A 19,285-nucleotide genomic window follows, 5' to 3' on the forward strand; every position below is an offset into this window, starting at 1 on the left:
CTATGACACGGATTGTCGATCTTTTTTTTTTTTCTTTTTTTTTTTTTTTTAATGACGAGAGACATCTGTTGTCACTGTTTGAGAATGTGCATCGATTAAAAATCAATTTAAACATAGAATTTTGTGATTATCAAATTAACGGTCGAACCAACTTGACTCAAAATATATATATATATATATATATATATATATATATATATATATATATATATTTTATGGTTGTTAAAGAATTAGATTAATCAAGTTTCACAAACTTAGTCAATAAAAGATCACAAAAAAATTACTCTTACTAGAGATTAAATTTATAACTTTTTACTTTTTTAGTTACCAAGCTTACATTTTAATCACTAGGCTGCGCGCAACATTTGTAATGTAGAATAATATAATGTTTACCACTCTCTTTAATTTTACGGTTCTCAACTTCTCAAAGCAATTTTACTGTTGGATCAAAATTGCGTTGTTTTGGCTTGTCGGGAATTTTTTCAATTAATTATTTTATTTTGCTTTTTTTTTTTGTGTTGACTATTTTCTAATTTTATTTTTAAATTTAATTATATATTTTAAATATTATTTTTAATTCTACATTAATTAAAATTATTGTTATTCGTAACGCAAAGTTTGCAAGATAACTTTAGTTCCGGACATTGTTAAATCCATCACAAAATTGCAACTAACTAAATTAAATACTGCTCGAATTTTATTACATTTTTTTTAGAATAAAATTGTTTCCTTGCTATTAGTATTAGTATTAGAACTTTTTGTCACATTATGACTTCCTATCCTAATCTTTCTATGATTCTCTCTTGTATATATTCCCTCAATCGGTACAATTGTAATTACTGTTTATCTAATACAGTTTATACACTTCTCATATGGTATCAGTAGTCTCAGGTTCCTTTCCTATTTTCTCTCAATGGAATCCCAGAGCAGTAATATTGACAGATCTGCTAACTCCCCTGAGCGGACCATTTCGGATGCTACTGTCACTTCCTCCGATTTTATGGCTGCCAATTCACTTTCTACTGCCCATCACTTTATCAGTATTAAGCTTGCCAACAAAAATTTCTTGTTCTGGAGGACACAAGTAGTTTCTTTTTTAGAGGGACATGGGCTCATGGGGTTTATTGATGAGACTAACCCATGCCCGGCGGCCTCCCTACCGGTTGTCGTCGACAGCGAACCACAACCAAACCCGGGCCATGTCATATGTACCCGAAGTATGTGAAGTGTATACAGTATGTATGAATCAAGAATAGATATGGTAGAATATTAGCTCAAAGACTCTTTTATTCATTGTTCTTGTGTGTTGTATAGTACATATTCTAGAGAGAGAGAGAGTAATGGAGAAGAAGGAGAGGGAGAGGACCCCCTTTCTAAAGGGTTAGGTGTCTTTATATAGGAGCAATCATTGACTAGGTGACTTTTGACCAGAACCATTTGACCCCGACCAAAACAGGAGCACGGAACGTCCAGAAGGTCGAACCCGGGGTATATTTTCTATCAGTATTTATAGGATTGACTAGTCTTTTCTATACGAGATGCGCAAAAACATATGTCCAATATTTATATTTTAAAAAATAACTAACAAATTCTTACTAATTAAAATATATATGAAATTAAATGTATTTATTATATTAATATCGTATTTATGTCTAAAAATATTATTATCATTAAAGAATATAATAAAATATATAGTGGACGCATGTGCATTGTAACAAAGATGAGAAAATAAAATAAGTTATAACAGTTGGAGTATTTTTGTTCAAAAAATTATATAATACAATTCTAAAAACGCAATGTACAAAATGAATAGCACTAAAAACATAAACATAAATTAGGGATATAACTTTGAGTGTGAATTATTATGTTTTTAAAATGAGATAAATAAATATGTATTTTACAAGCTAAGGACATCTATCAAAGCTAGGCTGATTGGCTTATCACTTCATCACAGCTTGCAAAGACACCCACGTTTACTATAAACTAAGCGCAATAACTCCGACCAGGCCAATCTCTATTCTTGCTTTCCAAACTTCTCCCAAAAGGTTGAATCCCCAACTTTAAGGGCCCTCAAATTTCAACCCGATAGAGCATGTAAATCACGATGACTCAATGGTTCAATGTCGGTGCACACAAAGAATCTGTCCACTTTGAACATAATAATAGTGTCAATGTTGTAGGTACCAAGGGAATATTTCGGCCGAATGACAAAGCAAGACTAGTTGCTCAAGGCCCGGTGTGCACAAGGAATCTGTCCACTTTGAACATAATTCCCATAATGTCGCCGTCGAAGTTTGAATATTGGTCTCTTCTCTTAAATACTGCCCACTAAACCATTGAGCTAAGCCCATGTTGGTACTTAGCTTTCCAAACTTAATGGTTTGGTTGGGGGTTTTAAACCTGGCAAATTATGCCCTGGACCTGTGTCTATAATGAATTGTGGACACGAGTCCAAAACGACGTCGTTTTTAAGAAAAATGGATCATTCCAGTTAAAAAAAAAAATTTGATTTTGTCTCGCTGTTAACGGCGTTATTCGTTTGTGCCATTATGAATCTACAGTTATGGGATTATGAATGTACAGTTATGGGATTATGAATGTACAGTTATGACATTATGAATGTAAGTTATAAAATTATAAATACAGAATTCTGACATTATTAACTTACAATTATGAACATATAGTGATAAAATTATGAACATAGAGCTCTAAAATTGTGAACATGGAGCTTCGAAAATTATGATTTTACAGTTATTGAATTATGAATGTACAGTTACGGAATTATGAATGTACAGTTATGCAATTATGAATGTACAGTTATGCAATTATGAATATACAGTTATGGAATTATGAACACAGAGCTCTGACATTATGAACTTACAATATGAACATTTAGTGATAAAATTATGAACATAGAGCTCTAAAATTGTGAACATAGAGCTTCGAAAATTATGAAGTTACAGTTATTGAATTATGAATGTACAGTTACGGAATTATGAATGTACAGTTATGGAAGTATGAATGTACAATTATTGAATTATGAACATTATGAACTTACAATTATGAACATATAGTAATAAAATTATGAACATGTACTCCTATAACGAATCTGAAATTAAAAAAAAAAAAAAACAAAAAAAAAATAACACTGCCAAGCACTGTTACCCGTGTCCAGCATGCATGCTGATGCTGGACACGGGTCCGGAGCATAACGATTGTTTAAACCTCACCTTGGACCTCCATTTCATTTCTTTTGTTTCATAACAGAGATCTGTGTATTAGTGAAAGTGGAAGAGAGAGAGAGAGAGGGGGGTAGGGATTATTGAGGAAAGATGAAAGTAGTTGAAGAGCTTCGCATGAATGGAGGTACTGGAGACAACAGTTATGCCAAAAACTCCCCTTTTCAGGTTTTTTTTTTTTTTTTTTTTTTTTTTTTCATTTATTAACGTTAATCCTTAATTTGTTATTGTTATTGTTGTTAAGACAAAACATAAGTCTTTAAGTTTGATATATATGTACAGCGAAAGGGGATACTCATGGCAAAGTCGATAACAGAGAAAGCAATAACCAGCCTCTATACCAGTCTCAACAACCCAAAGAGCATCTCCATTGCAGACTTGGGGTGTTCCTCTGGCCCCAACACTTTGCTGGCGGTCTCCAACCTCGTCAAAGCCGTCGATAACCACCGGAAGAAGCTCCGGCGGCTACACTCGCCGGAGTTTCAGATTTACTTAAATGATCTTCCCACCAACGACTTCAACACCATTTTCCGGTCCTTGCCAGATTTTAGGACAGAGATGGGAGATGGGTTTGGGCTATGCTTCTTCAATGGAGTTCCTGGTTCATTTTATGACCGTCTTTTCCCCGCCGATTCCCTCCATTTCGTTCACGCTTCTTATAGTCTCCATTGGCTATCTCAAGTATATAATATATTATGTTCTATTATTTTGAGAAAAATTACATTTTCTCCTTGTCCTCCTGATCTCCTACTTCAAACAATTTGATTTGATCATCAGGTACCCAAAGGAATAGAAGACAACAAGTTAAATATTTGCCTGACAAGTGCAAGTCCCCCAAATGTGACAAAGGCATATTATGATCAATTTGATAGAGATTTTTCAACCTTTCTTAAACATCGCTCTGAAGAATTGATGAAAGGTGGGAGAATGGTTTTGAACTTTTTCGGCAGAAAAGATGAAAATCCAGATTACGATATACTTTTAGAACTCCTAGGCGTCACCCTTAAGGAACTTGTTGAAGAGGTAGGTACTCCATCAAATACTCACCTAATCATGAACTATATATATATATATATATATATATACCTACCAAGCACCTTGTGCTCAGATGGCATATAGTGACCTCTCCCATGTGAAAGTGGAGGCGTTGTTGACTCTTTGTGCGAGAAAGTATGTTTAGTATCGTGGGGTTGTATACTTTATATATATATATATATATATATATATATATATATATATATATATATATATATATATATATATATATATATATGTTTAAGTTCACGTGCGGTTGTGCGTGAGTGTGTATTTAATGTGAGTTGTTAAAATTTAAGGCTTTTGTATTTTTGTGCTTAAGGGTGCGTGAGTTGTGTATTTTAATGTGCGTGAGGGTGTACTTAATGTGTGTGTAGTGCTTAAGGGTGCGTGAGTGTGTACTTAATGTGAGTTTTTAAAACTTAAAGGTTTGTGTGTTTTTGTGCTTAAGGTTGCGTGAGTTGTGTACTTTAATGTGCGTGAGTGTGTACTTAATGTGAGTTGTTATTAAAACTTAGTTTGTGTGTTTTTGTGCTTAAGGGTGCGTGAGTTGTGTATTTTAATGTGTGTGAGTGTGTACTTAATGTGAGTTGTTATTAAAACTTAGTTTGTGTGTTTTTGTGCTTAAGGTGTGTGCGAGTTGTGTGCTTAAGATGCGTGAGTTTATGTTCTGAATGTATTTAGTTTGTGTGTTTAATGTGCGTTTGTTGTGTACTTAAAATGCGCCAGTGTAATGCTTAATGTGAGTCCACCCCACAACCTCACGGGAAGGACATCCCTTCCCTATATATATATATATATATTCTTTTATTTTCTTTTCTAGTATGAACAACACACAAATAACTAAGATAGTGTTTTGATGATGTAGGGTTTTGTGGAAGAAGAGAAACTAATTTCGTTCAATGTTCCTATCTACACACCATCTCCAGCAGAATTGAAATCCCTAGTTGAGAAGGATGGTTCCTTCATTATTGATTGTTTGGAGGATTCCCAAATTCATTGGACTGGATCTGAATCTGAATCTGAATCTGGTGATGATAATAATATTGGTAACACGAATGATGGTGCATACGTTGCTAGGTGCATGAGAGCTGTTTTTGAGCCATTGCTTGTTAGCCACTTTGGAGAAGGAATAATTGAAGAGGTGTTCCGCAGGTACAGAAACATGGTTGCTGCAGATTTCAAGTCCTTGATGGCAGTGGACACTTATATTATTGTCTCAGCTCTTATTAAAAAGTGATGATTATATTCAATTTTAGAGTGTTATTGTCCCGAGACTTGAGGACCGAGTCCAATATTTTATTATAAAAATTATATCTGTAATAGCTATATATACTTTCTCCGTCTCATTTTATGTGTCTGGTTTGATTAACGAAGCTTGACTGATGTTATTTTTAATTCAATTTTTTATCATATTAAGTTTAGTATTATTATACAAAATTTATATATTTAGAAACTACATTAAAAGTAATATTAAACACAACAAATCAAATTTTAAAATAATTAAAAAATACTAAAGAAAATAAACAAAGAAGAAAGAGTTGATTTGACCCATGAATAGTAAGTAGGACAGATAAAATGGAACAGAGGGAGTATAATTTTTGGTTTAATATAAGAGTAAGCGCCTTATCTGATAATTAATATCAGAGCAGCTCACTAGTGCGTAGGCTTGAATTGGAGGGTCGATTCTAGTATCCTTCTATAACATTGAAACATAAAGTTCACTATTATTATAATGGATTGATGTTGAGAATTCAAATATGGAATGAGACAATGAAGAATGTGTAAACTGGAAAGGAGGAAACTGAATGCATTGAACTCATGTGCTGAAGACTACAACCAGAACTAACTCAACTCCTCCCAGAAGGAAGAAGCAAAGCTTATATCCACTGTTACACGTTAACTACCAAAAACAGTTAGAAGGTGAGAAATTACAAGAATGCCCTTGGCAGTTTTGCTTAACAGAAAAGAAGACTTTGATGTCTATTTTATCACCCCCCGTAAGCTGGAGCATGAATATCTTGAAGGCCCAGCTTAGAGTGGAAAGCATCAAACAGCAGCCTTGGTAGTCCTTTTGTGAAGCCATCAGCTACCTGCTTTTGTGTGGATATGGACATGAGCTTTATCACCTTTTCATGGACCTTTTGCTTGACAACATGGCAGTCTATTTCAATATGTTTGGTCCTCTCATGGAAGACATGATTTTCCCCTATTGCTATTGCAGATTGGCTGTCACAGAAAAGAGTAGTGGGACTGTTTGATTTAACTTTTAGATCATCTAACAAGTATAGGAGCCATTGTATTTCACACACTGTGGATGCTAGAGCTCTATACTCAGCTTCAGATGATGATCTTGACACAGTGGCCTGCTTCTTAGTCTTCCATGAGATCAATGATTGCCCAAGATAAATGCAAAATCCAGTTATAGACTTTCTAGAGTCTGCACAGGTGGCCCAATCTGAATCAGAGAACCCCTGTAGTTTGATAGCAGAATTAGCTGGATAGAATAGTCCCTTCCCTGGGGAACCTTTTAGGTATCTAAGTACCCTATGAGCAGCCATAAGATGAGTGTCCCTAGGCTTATCAACAAATTGGCTTAGTTGTTGTACATCATAAGTGATATCTGGCCTTGTGTTTGTTAGGTATAACAGTTTACCAACCAGTCTTCTATAAACTTCTGGTTTATCAAGGAGATTTCCTTCATAGTTGCTGAGCTTTTGTCCTGCACTGATGGGAGTATAAACTGGCTTGGCCCCTAGGAAACCATTCTCTTTCAAGATTTCCAAAGTGTATTTTCTTTGGCATAGGTTGAGACCATTATCTGTTCTGAAAGCTTCAAGCCCCAAGAAGTAGTTTATATGACCAAGATCTTTTATCTTAAAAGTCTTGTCCAGAAACTCTTTTAAGCTGTGTATCTGTTGGGAATCAGAACCTGCAACTAGAATATCATCAACATAGATTAAGAGAGCCATGAAAGACTTGTCTGAGACTTTGGTGAACAAGGATGGATCAGCTGCTGATTGTTTAAATCCATTGTCTTGCAAGGCTGTTGTTAGCTTGGCATTCCACTGTCTACTAGCTTGTTTTAGGCCATAAAGAGACCTCAACAACCTGCAAACCTTGTTCTTGTTCTCAGTCTGATATCCAGGGGGTGGAACCATATAGACTTCCTCTTCAAGATCCCCATGTAGGAATGCATTATTTATATCTAACTGCTGAATTTCCCACCCTCTTGCAATAGCCACAGCTAGGAATGTTCTAATGGTAGTCATCCTTGCCACAGGGGAGAATGTTTCAATGTAATCCACCCCTAGTTGTTGGGTATACCCTTTAGCCACCAATCTAGCTTTGTACCTTTCCACAGAGCCATCTGCTTTATGCTTCACTTTGTATACCCACTTGCACCCAATAGGAGTTTTGCCTAAGGGTAAGTCAGTGAGAATCCAAGTGTTGTTTTCAATCAAAGCATCCATCTCCTTTTTCATTGCATTTCTCCATGATTCATGTTGGACTGCCTCCTTATATGACTGTGGTTCCTGTGATGAGAGAATAGAGGATGCACAAAATTTGTAGTTGAAGGGCAAACAATCATATGATATGACTTTGTCAAGTGAATGAGGGGTTGACATCTGTTTGTTTAGAATCATTGTCTGACAATAATAATCTTGCAGCTTTGTAGGTGCTTGCCTCATTCTTTCTGATCTCCTTGGTTCTACCTGGCATCTGTCTATCTGTATTGGACAACTTGCTTCATCAGATTCACCCTCTGGAATGATACTGCTTAATGTGTCATCATCTGGTTCATGGATTGGAGAGTCAAATAATCCCAAGCTTTCAAACCTGACACTTTCAGTTCTTTCTGCAACTTGGTCATTAACTTCTCTCCTATCTATCAAAGGTGATGTACTGACTTCAGTAGAGATTGGTATTGAAGGCAACACAGGATTGAACAATGCCTTAGCTTCAGTTTTGCCCCCCTTTAGAGGAAAATTGTGTTCATAAAACTGAACATCCCTGGATATAAAAGTGCACCTGTCAACAAGATCAAACAATATATATCCTTTTGTGTTAGCAGGAATTCCCAGAAACATGCATTTCTTGGCCCTTGGTTCCATCTTATTTCTTCCTTGAGGAATGGTGGATGCAAAGCATAAGCAACCAAAGGCTCTGAGGTGTTGATAGTCTACATGTTTTCCAAACAGGACTTCATAGGGGATCTTCTCATCAGAACTTGCAGGAGGCAACCTGTTAATAAGGTAGGATGCATGCATAACACAATAATTCCAAAATTCTATAGGCAAGTCAGCTTGAAATCTTAGGGCCCTGGCCACATTTAAAATGTGTTGGTGCTTTCTTTCTGCAATCCCATTCTGTTGGGGAGTGTAAACACAAGATTTTTGGTGTACTATTCCTTTATCATTCAGAAAGTTACTCATTAGGAATTCAGTACCATTATCTGTTCTTATGGCCTTAATCTTTGTAGAAAATTGTGTATCAACCTGCTTATAGAAGCTTTGAAATAGGTTCTTAACTTCAGATTTACTTCTCATCAAATGAAGCCATGTGAACCTACTGTGGTCATCCACTATAGTCAAGAAATAGTGTTCTCCTGTTGTGGATGCCACAGGAAAGGGACCCCACACATCCATATGCAAGAGATCAAAACACTTTTCAGCTCTAGAGGTACTGTTAGGGAAAGGGGACCTTTTGTGCTTTGCAAAATGACAAGTATCACAGGGAATATTCAAAGATTTTGACAGTTGAACATCTTTTATTCCATTCAAAAATTGAATTCTATTCACAGGGTAGTGTCCTAGTCTACAATGCCATAGATCTAGGGACAAGCTATTACAATAGATGTTCTTATCAAGCTGGATGCTCTTTCCTTTTGCAGGAGGTTCACTGAGCAAATACAGGTCATTCCTTTCCTTAGCAAAACCAACCATCAATCCATTGGGAGCCTGAACCTTGCAAGAATCAGCACTTAAAATCACTTCACAATGCCCTTGTCTAGTGAGCTTGCTAACAGATATAATGTTGAATGTAAAGGAGGGGATATATAACACATTACTCAGCAGCATATTAACATGTAATCTGACTTCCCCTATGTGTGTCACACTAACAGTTTCACCATTGGGCAGTTTTACAGATAATCCATGAACCCTTTGACAATTCTCAAAATAGTCTAGGGAGCAAGTGATGTGATCAGTTGCTCCTGAGTCTAATATCCAAGTATCATTAGAAGAAATAGCATTAACAGTATGGAGGTTGGAAATAAACCTGCCTTCATTGGAATTTGGTTTCAATTCCTGGCTATTGGTTGTGACTGCACTTGTGGAAGGTTGATTCTCATGATTCTGGGAATGTAGAAGGGCTATCAGCCTTTGAAACTGCTCTGCAGTCATGCCTATATCCCCAACTTGATTTATGGAGGCATTCTGAGCTTCTTGGCCTTGTTTGTACTTGGACTTGTATCCAGCTACCCATCCAGGGGGGTAGCCATGCTTTTTATAGCACCTTTCCACTGTGTGTCCATTCATGTTACAAAAGGTACACCTAGGTAAATTCTTGCCACCAAAATTGTTAAGCTTCTTCTTGTTGGTATTAGAAGATGAGAAAGCCACAGTGCTCCCTTCTCCCAACATCCCTTCTGTAAGTTGTGGTTGACTGTTTTGTATGGCATTGGATCGAATCACCTCAACAGATTTCTGGTGACTAGCAGATCCATTGACCTTCCTCTCTATTTTCAAGGCCATGCTAAGAACCTTCTCCATGGTTGGAATGGGATCCATAACAAGGATTCCCGACTTTATAGTCTCGAATTCATCATTCAACCCTTCTAAGAATCTAATCACTCGATCATCTTCTTTCTCTTTCTGAATTTTACTGAGCAGAGTGCAGGAACATCTAGGGTTGCACTCACAATTTGGCAGAGGTCTCATTGCGTTCAGCTGTTCCCACATAGCATTACACTTGGTAAAGTATTCATTGATAGTTTTGTTACCTTGTGTGTTTCTGAATATCTCGTTCTGAATTTCAGCTATCTTGTGAGGATCTGTTTGTGAGTACCTCTCCTTGAGCTTATTCCAGATGTCCTGAGCTTTCTCGCAATAGAGCACACTCTCTGCAATGGTGGAATTTAGGGATTTCAGAATCCACGAACAGACTATGTTGTTGCATCTCCTCCACACAGCGTATCTGGCATCAAGATGGCTTGGACAAGGAATTGAACCGTCAACGAGGCCGAATTTGTTCTTCACTTCAAGAGCTATCTTCATGGACCTGCTCCATGATGAGTAATTGAGCTCTGACAGAGGAGGAGAAACCAAGACCAGATTCGGATTCTCGGTTATGTGAAGATAGAGAGGGTCGTCGAATTCATCATTTCGACCATTAGGGTTCGAATTCGTGGCATTCAGGTGGGCGAATGAGGCATTCGCGTCTCCGGCTGGGTTTCCGGCTGAGGTTCCTTCGCCGGAAGCTACGTTCGTCGTTACCGCTGCGGCGTAACTCCGGTAGAGCTCTGATACCATGTTGAGAATTCAAATATGGAATGAGACAATGAAGAATGTGTAAACTGGAAAGGAGGAAACTGAATGCATTGAACTCATGTGCTGAAGACTACAACCAGAACTAACTCAACTCCTCCCAGAAGGAAGAAGCAAAGCTTATATCCACTGTTACACGTTAACTACCAAAAACAGTTAGAAGGTGAGAAATTACAAGAATGCCCTTGGCAGTTTTGCTTAACAGAAAAGAAGACTTTGATGTCTATTTTATCAATTGACAAATAATTAGCCAACATTAGAGTACAAAAATGTGTATCATTTGTATACTTACATACTATAATGAGTAATAAGACTATATATTGTGTTGTATTTCCGTTCTAGTTATAATTTGAATGTTAACTAATTTTGATGATTAGTCGTTCTTTGGACATTAAAAAATAAAAATTTGTTTTAAGTTTATTGGTTAGACAATATACTTGTCATTTTTTAATTTTTTTTTTCATTCAACATTACAAATGCATCCTTAATTTTTTTAAAAATGTCATTCGAGCAACGAACCTGTTAAGCGTGGTAGGGATTTGTCTCATATTTGAAGCTAAAAAAGAGTACACTGAAATTTGTTTGAATTGTAAGGTGCACAATATGTTACATTCGTTACAGTGCACTATTGATAGATCTTGCAAATCTGGACTACAAAATTTGTAATGGTTTCTTGAATTATTTGCCTCCAATAATTATTGTTGCTTTATGTCACTTGCTTTGGATCAATTCATGGTATTCAATAATGGTTGCTTTGTGTCACTTGTGCCTTTTGCTTTAGTGTCACTTTTTGGTTAAAGTAGATCAGATCGATGATCTTTTGTCATTTTTATGATAAGGCAAAAACTCTTATGCAACCATTTCATAGATCCTAGTGAGACAGATTAAGTTTTACATAACTACTACATTTTTTCACATAAGTAATTCTTTAACCCCGGATAATATTATATTTTGACTTAAAAGTATTATATTTATCTTCAAAAGCGGCACATTTTCTTAATATACGTTCTCTTATAAGTAATAAACAATTTATTGATGATTAGTATTATAGTTTTTTCATAAGTATTACATTTTCATTTATAAGTAATAATTAATTAATTTATCATTGATTTGTATTACATTTTTTTTTTCATAACTCTTAATTCCTAAATACTTTATTTTAATTTAAGGGTCCATTTAGAAACTTGGACAATATTTTTCAAAAAATGATTTTTAGAAAATGACTAATTTTCTGAAAAATAATTTAATTGTCTAATGTTTAGTTGAAGATCATAAAACTATCTTTTTCTGTTTAGCTAAAAGTTAAGAAAATACACTTCTGTTTGATTCATTTTTCTATAAAAATGAACATATTATTTGTTATAATAATAATAATAATAATAATAATAATAATAATAATAATAATAATAATAATAAACCGCTGGTCGCCTTTTGGAAAAATGAAAATAAAATAGTTAGTAAAAATTTAAACGCACAAGCATGCACAATCTAGATACTAGATATATAGTAAAAGGTCCGATTATTCACAATGGTGGCCGGATTTAATTATCTGGGGTAAACTCGAATTAGTAAACCGAATAAAGAACGTATATAGGAAACAGATAAATATGCGACACAATGTCGTAAGGTCGCGGAGACCGTATATTGTATTTAATATCAATAATAAGCTCTTACAATGATTGATTAGGACAATAGTGGATAGAATATAGTGAACGTATCTTAATGAGACAAGGTGGGAATTTTTTTTTTTATACAAACTCAACCCCTAACCACCACCCCTAAACCGAGGGTGGTTGCATCTCCATGTTGACCGCGTCCCAGCGCAGACTGGGTTCGTGGATCATACGACCGAGCTCCCAGGGCCGAGCTCGGTACAGCCGGGACCTTGGCCGAGCTCATGGCAGAGCTCGGTACGGCCGAGCCCATGGCCGAGCTTGGTCAAAGGCACCCTAGGCCGAGGTGCTTTGGGCCGAGGCATCATGGGCCGAGACGTCTTGGGCCGAGGGTGTCTTGATCTGAGCATGAGCCCACTTTCTTGCTCCGTTCCTTCGAGTCGGGTTGCTCCAGTCATAATATATCCATCACACAAGTACTATCCTTTATATTCTTATATGCAAGTTGAGATGTCAAGGAGGATTTAATTATTGTACCAAAAAAATTATAAACATGCATTGCTATGCAGCAGCTATAAAAAGGAGAGAATTAAAGGGAGCATATTATGTGAGCAAGGCATTAAGTCATCATCAATCCCCACATAACCCTTGAAAAGTTGAGAGTGGTAGAAATTAAAGAGAGAGATCAGAGATAGAATGTACAGTAGTTGAAGTGCTTCAATTCGCATGAATAATGGATGAATTGGAGAGACAAGTTATGCCATCAACTCCCTTCTTCAGGTTAATTTTAATTTTGCATTCGTTAACATAAATTCCTCCGTGCCGGTAGAAACAGGCACCCAAACGCATCCTTATTTTTCTCGGCATAAAATTTAGCATATGTTGTGTATAATATAGGAACAAGCTTAATATGTGCACATCATATTACCTAAAATGCACACACACACGTTTTTAATCTCCTCCAATTAATCTCATTCATATGTCTTTTTTTTTTTATTTTTAATTTTTAATAGATGAAATTGATTCTCTTGATTCTCATATGATCTCCAATTAATTTATTTTAGGTACGTTTAATGTACAGAAACACATAACACGAGATACACACACATGTTTTTTTTATTTTAGTTATTCTCAAATATGATTTATGTAAATAATTTATGTTCTGTAGGCACATAATTTTATAATACAAGACATAAATTCGTAAATTAAGACACACAATATATTTTGTGTTATACAACTACTTATCAATTTGAGGTACAGAATCCTTACTCTTAATGTACAGAATTGCGTAACATGATATACAGAAACGCATAACACGAGATACATACACATGTTTTCTATTTTACTTATTCTCATATTTGATTTATGTAAATAATTTATGTCCTATAGGCACATAATTTCATAATATAAGACATAAATTCGTTAAATAAGACACTATATTTTGTGTTAAACAACTACTAGTCAATTTCAGGTACAGAATCCTTACGCTTAATGTACAGAATTGCATAACATGATGTACAAAAACACATAACACAAGATACATACACGTGTATTTTATTTTACTATGAGATACATACACTTGTTTTCTATTTTACTTATTCTCATATCTGATTTATGTAAATAATTACTGTCCTATAGGCACATAATTTCATAATACAAGACATAAATTCGTAAAATAACACACAATATGTTGTGTTATACAACTACTAATCAATTTCAGGTACAGAATCCTTATGTTTAATGTACTAAATTGCATAACATAATATACAAAAACACATAACACGAGATACATACACATACTTTACAATAAATATAAAAAAAAAAAACTTTATAACGCGAACTAAACAACAAACGATCAACGTTAAAATTAATATTTAAAACGACATTATATAAGACAAGGGTCTATAGTGCAATGTGAACTTGGTCCATGGTATAACGATGGCTAATATATAGAAAACGTTTTTATTATGGACTGAACGTTTTTATCTTTAGAAGGAAAAAAAAAAACGTTTTTATTATGGACTGAGGCACGGCCCCACAGGACCGGACAAAACCCATGGTGCCAAATTTGTACCTATTGAATAATTAATTAATGCACGTATTATTAGTGTGGTTTTGTGTACACTATGGCACAGACAAGTGGAGCAAAGGGAAAATGACGCTTTTGTATTCATATAATTGACTCATCACGTGAATCTGTATGCATACAATTGAGTGAATTGACTCGTCAGTCATCACCAATTATTTACCTATTCATATATCTTTCAATTATTTTAAAAATGTTGAATTTTCTTCTCTATTATTTAATTGTGAATAACGAAGAGTGGAGAGTGAGATTTGTCACACTTGAAATAATATGTATACAAGAATATCGATTTAACCGGAAACATATAATTTATGGCAAAATAGTATTATTTTTCTAAAAAAAAAAAAAGCATATTAGACCATTGTTTGTTATATAAAATTGATATGAAACAGACCATTATTTGTTATATAAAATAAAATTGATATGAAACAGTTTAATTTGCTCGGGTAAAGAAAATTTGATACGAAAAACTAATATGAATATACATATTATAATTCACAAATCAATATTTGTAATTTTAGCATCCATTTTGTTTAAATGTTCTTCTAGAATCTATATAAGAATAAAAAACATTACAAATAAGACATTGTAAATTAGACACGAAAATGAACTTTTGTATATATATAAAATTCAAAATTAGATTATAGTGAATAACGTCTTGATCTTCAATGGTGAACTCCTGAAAAAAAGGTTGCAGAGCTTCAAAGTGATGTTTGGAAATGAAATTAATGTCTCTATTTATAGGGGTGAGAATGTGAGACTTTCAATTAGTCTCATACTATTTGGTATTTTATAAAAATTATAAACAAATATTTGAGATAATATAAAAACTTATATAAAATGTATTTAGTCATCTTTATATCCATGTTCATGATCCTATCACACAACTATAATATTTTAAATTAAAATATATAATATGACTAAATCTTTATCAAATAATTAATTTAATTAGGCAAATAACATAGTCGAAATTAATTTAATTAATTGATGTACAGACTTCAATAATTCAATTAAATTGTGGTCCAATATTATTAGTCCATGTAGTGCTGTCAAATTTTTAATGTCTAAAGACATATTGGTCATATATTGTACTATAGAAATATGCAACAAAGAATATAATATCAGCATATTGGTCATATATTGTACTATAGAAATATGCAACAAAGAATATAATATCAGCATATTGGTCATATATTGTACTATAGAAATATGCAACAAAGAATATAATATCAGCATAGATTGATTATTTAGAAATATAAATTAATTTTGTAACATTTTATCTTGAAACAAAAGTCAAGTATACACATGTTTATAAATGAGTTAATTCCACTAGAGGTCCCTTATCTTTGGTAGCAATTTCAAATTTAGTCTCAGATTATCATTTTTGTCATTTTACATCCCAGACTATTATTTTTGGCAAACTTTTAGTCCTTCTCAATACTTTTTCTATTTTTTGTAAGGGCATTTTTATCTTGTCACATTTTTCTTTTGTTATTTTTCCGGTTTCAACCAGTTTAATTGATTTAGGACTTTAGGTAACCTCTGATTTTTAGTAACTCATATTTTTCAACCGATTTTTAATAAAGTCATGCAACTCAATAGGTACTCTGGTGATAGATTTATGAACAAGGATAGAGGATTGAAACTTTATAGTTGTAGTGTTAAAATTACACCCAATGTGGTGGGCTCGTTGTGGGCACTAAGTACGGGTTTTTATACATAAGATACTGTTGAGTCACCGTAATTTGCCCTTCTACCATCATATCGGTCGAGAGCGTGAGGCCCATGGAGTGAGGGAATTTTGCCTATGGACACAGAAATTAAATTGTCTTTTTTTTTTTTTTTTTTTTTGAAAATAAACTTCCAAACTTTTATTAAATCAAAGATTCAATACAAGGGGGAATAGAATTAAACCAAACAGAAGGACCAGTAGAAGAATGAGCAGTTCTAGCAACACTATGAGCGAGCTTATTCACTGATCTAGGGACATACCGAATAGACACAACTTCAAAGTGTCGTTTAAGATCTCGACACTGGCTAATAATACAGCCCGTGCAAGAATAATCCAAAACAGAGCCATTGAGAAGGTGACAAACCAATTGACAATCACTAAAAACCACCACCTTCTGCAAACCTTGTTCAATTGCCTAGGATAATGCTTCCTTTATAGCCATCCTTAAAATGTATCTTTATTCACAAGTATTATATTTATATTCTTATTATATGAAAGTTGAGATGTCAATTAAGTAAGCATGCATATTTGAGCAAGTTGAAAAGTTGAGAGTGATACAGAGAAAGAGACAGAGGATCGGAGAGATGAGGATAGGTGAAGTGCTTCACATGAATGGAGGAAATGGAGACTCCAGTTATGCCAACAACTCCCTTCTTCAGGTTAATTATTGTATTCATTAACATTAATCCCTTCATACTAATGAGTCATTAATGTGCAATCCAACTATTAGCTTAGACTTTTAGTTGAGATGGAGCACATGCTTCAATTTGGTATCAGAACCATCGAATCTCAGCGCCACCCATAAGCGACTACGTTGCTTGGAACCACCGCATGCGTGAGGGATGTGTCGATCTATTAATGTGCAATCTAACTATTAGCTTAGCCTTTTAGTTGAGGAAGCACATGTAACTCATAAATTTTGTACTGTAATTCTAAAAAAAATTAAGTTTTTTGCTTTGAGTATCTTAATGCAGCAAAATGTGATACTTATGACAAAGCCAATAACAGAAGAAGCCATAACAAGCCTCTACAGCAGCCTCAGCAATCCTAAGAGCATCTCCATTGCAGACTTGGGGTGTTCCTCTGGCCCCAACACTTTGCTGGCAGTCTCCAACCTCGTCAAAGCCGTCGACAACCACCGGAAGAAGCTCCGGCGGCGACACTCTCCGGAGTTCCAGATTTACTTAAATGACCTTCCCACCAACGACTTCAACACCATTTTCCAGTCGTTGCCAAAACATAGGAGGGAGATAGCAGGAGACGGGTCTGGGCTGTGTTTCTTCAATGGAGTTCCTGGTTCATTTTATGGAAGGCTCTTCCCCACCGATAGCCTCCATTTTGTTCATTCTTCTTATAGTCTCCATTGGCTATCCCAAGTACGTACGAGTTTATATACCTATTATATTAATTTCAACATCATTAATTTTAGCTTTAATTTGAACAATTTGTTTTGATTGCGGGCAGGTACCTAAAGGAATAGAAGAGAACAAAGGCAACATTTGCATGGCAGCATACTATGATCAGTTTGAACAAGATTTTTCTACTTTTCTCAAGTGCCGCTCTAAAGAATTAGTGAAAGGTGGAAGAATGGTTTTGACCATGCAGGGTAGACCAAGCCAAAATCCTACTTGCCATCTTTGGGAACTCCTAGCTTTAGCCCTCAATGAAATAGTTGCAGAGGTAGTTATAAGTTATATGCTCGATCAACACAACCTTAAAATAGCTAGGTTACTACTATACATACATTTGCAACACTTTAGAACAATATTGCTTTAATTTGATTGATGCTGCAGGGTTTTGCTGAAGAAGAGAAATTAAATTCGTTTAATGTTCCTCTATACACACCATCTTTAGCAGAAGCAAAATTGGTAGTTGAGAAGGAAGGTTCTTTCAGTATTGAGTGCTTGGAGGCTTCCCAAATTTATTGGACTGGATATAATGGAAGTGATGATTATGAGGTTAATAGTGGGTACGGTGTTGCTAGAAGCGTAAGAGCAGTTGCTGAGCCTATGCTTGTTAGTCACTTCGGTGAAGGAATAATTGATGAGTTGTTTCACAAGTACACAGAGATGATTGTTGATTCTATATCGACTCGCCCGGAGACCACTCAGTTCACTAATGTTATTGTTTCTGTTATTAAAATGTAATGGAAAATACCCTACCTGTACCCCTACCTCTGATCTCTTAATTATTCACAAAATTGCAACTTTTTTATGTGACAAATTTTATTAGTTTTTTTTTTTTTTGTTTCCCCCAAATCTCATCCTATTAAAACATGTAACATCATGTTGGGTGGCAAATTTGTGAATGGTAGATATAGGAGCATATAACATTGTTCAAATGTAATTTAATTTTAAATGTATCATAAATTTTCGTGTGTTTAGTTAAGATTGTGGGATGTAATACTATCTTCAAACAATTTGTGGCAAATAATTCTTTATTACTAGTGATAAGGCATAAAGTGGCTTATATTTGTGCTTTGTATATTCTTATTTTTAATTTGCTTAAATCTTAGGTAGTTAATGACGGTGGAGCAATGCTTAATTGATTGTGTTTTTTATTCTTCTAAAGTTTCACCTCTATGACCAGTTGAGCTACTCATGCGGGTGATTGTGTTTTTTATTGAAAGAATGAAAGATTGAGCAACAGTGTAAACGAGCATGAAAGGAGGCTAATCTTGGAAGAAAACGAGACGACAAGGTGCAAGGCGCGGGCGGGGACATGAGAGCACGCCGGGAAACTAAGGAATAAATCTTGAGCTCAAAGGCAACCTTGAGGCCTCACGCTAGCGTTGTCAGTGCTAGCGTGAATCCAATGATCAGAATCTGATCATTGGTGGTCACGATGAGACTCACACAGTGAGTTCCACCGTGACTATGCGTACAGTACAATGAGTCTCGTTAGTAGTTAAGTTAACGTTATTTGTGGAACATAAATACCAAGAGGCGATTATTTCTTGTGATAATTTATTTCCCCAGCTTCTCTCTAGATTTTCTTCATTAGAAAACCTCTCAAACACCAAAACCTTGTAA

At 34.9% G+C, this 19,285-nt stretch overlaps 2 protein-coding genes across 2 annotated transcripts; both read left to right on the top strand.

Moving 5' to 3' along the window:
- The first annotated feature begins 3,225 nt into the window (after positions 1 to 3,225).
- Positions 3,226 to 5,729, top strand: LOC109161963 (salicylate carboxymethyltransferase-like). The gene is made up of 4 exons (XM_019310556.1): positions 3,226 to 3,407; positions 3,522 to 3,920; positions 4,017 to 4,262; positions 5,143 to 5,729. The coding sequence occupies exons 1-4, from the start codon at positions 3,333 to 3,335 to the stop codon at positions 5,512 to 5,514; spliced, it is 1,092 nt and encodes a 363-aa protein (XP_019166101.1). The 5' UTR covers positions 3,226 to 3,332; the 3' UTR covers positions 5,515 to 5,729.
- A 10,866-nt stretch (positions 5,730 to 16,595) lies between these two features.
- LOC109161966 (salicylate carboxymethyltransferase-like) lies at positions 16,596 to 18,548 on the top strand. Its single transcript, XM_019310560.1, has 4 exons — positions 16,596 to 16,912; positions 17,228 to 17,629; positions 17,718 to 17,933; positions 18,047 to 18,548. Exons 1-4 carry the CDS (start codon positions 16,838 to 16,840, stop codon positions 18,398 to 18,400), a joined length of 1,047 nt encoding a protein of 348 aa, XP_019166105.1. The 5' UTR covers positions 16,596 to 16,837; the 3' UTR covers positions 18,401 to 18,548.
- Positions 18,549 to 19,285: the final 737 nt, after the last annotated feature.

This window comes from Ipomoea nil, unplaced genomic scaffold (assembly GCF_001879475.1).
Source record: "Ipomoea nil cultivar Tokyo-kokei standard unplaced genomic scaffold, Asagao_1.1 scaffold2926, whole genome shotgun sequence".
NCBI lineage: Eukaryota > Viridiplantae > Streptophyta > Magnoliopsida > Solanales > Convolvulaceae > Ipomoea > Ipomoea nil.

Excerpts from the sequence above, each read along its gene's own strand:
- LOC109161963 (XM_019310556.1), top strand. The coding sequence starts at position 3,333 with ATGAAAGTAGTTGAAGAGCTTCGCATGAATGGAGGTACTGGAGACAAC. Across the intron at positions 3,408-3,521 it reads CCAAAAACTCCCCTTTTCAG|CGAAAGGGGATACTCATGGC; the intron begins GTTTTTTTTTTT and ends ATATATGTACAG. Across the intron at positions 3,921-4,016 it reads GTCTCCATTGGCTATCTCAA|GTACCCAAAGGAATAGAAGA; the intron begins GTATATAATATA and ends TTTGATCATCAG.
- LOC109161966 (XM_019310560.1), top strand. The coding sequence starts at position 16,838 with ATGAGGATAGGTGAAGTGCTTCACATGAATGGAGGAAATGGAGACTCC. Across the intron at positions 16,913-17,227 it reads CCAACAACTCCCTTCTTCAG|CAAAATGTGATACTTATGAC; the intron begins GTTAATTATTGT and ends ATCTTAATGCAG. Across the intron at positions 17,934-18,046 it reads TCAATGAAATAGTTGCAGAG|GGTTTTGCTGAAGAAGAGAA; the intron begins GTAGTTATAAGT and ends TTGATGCTGCAG.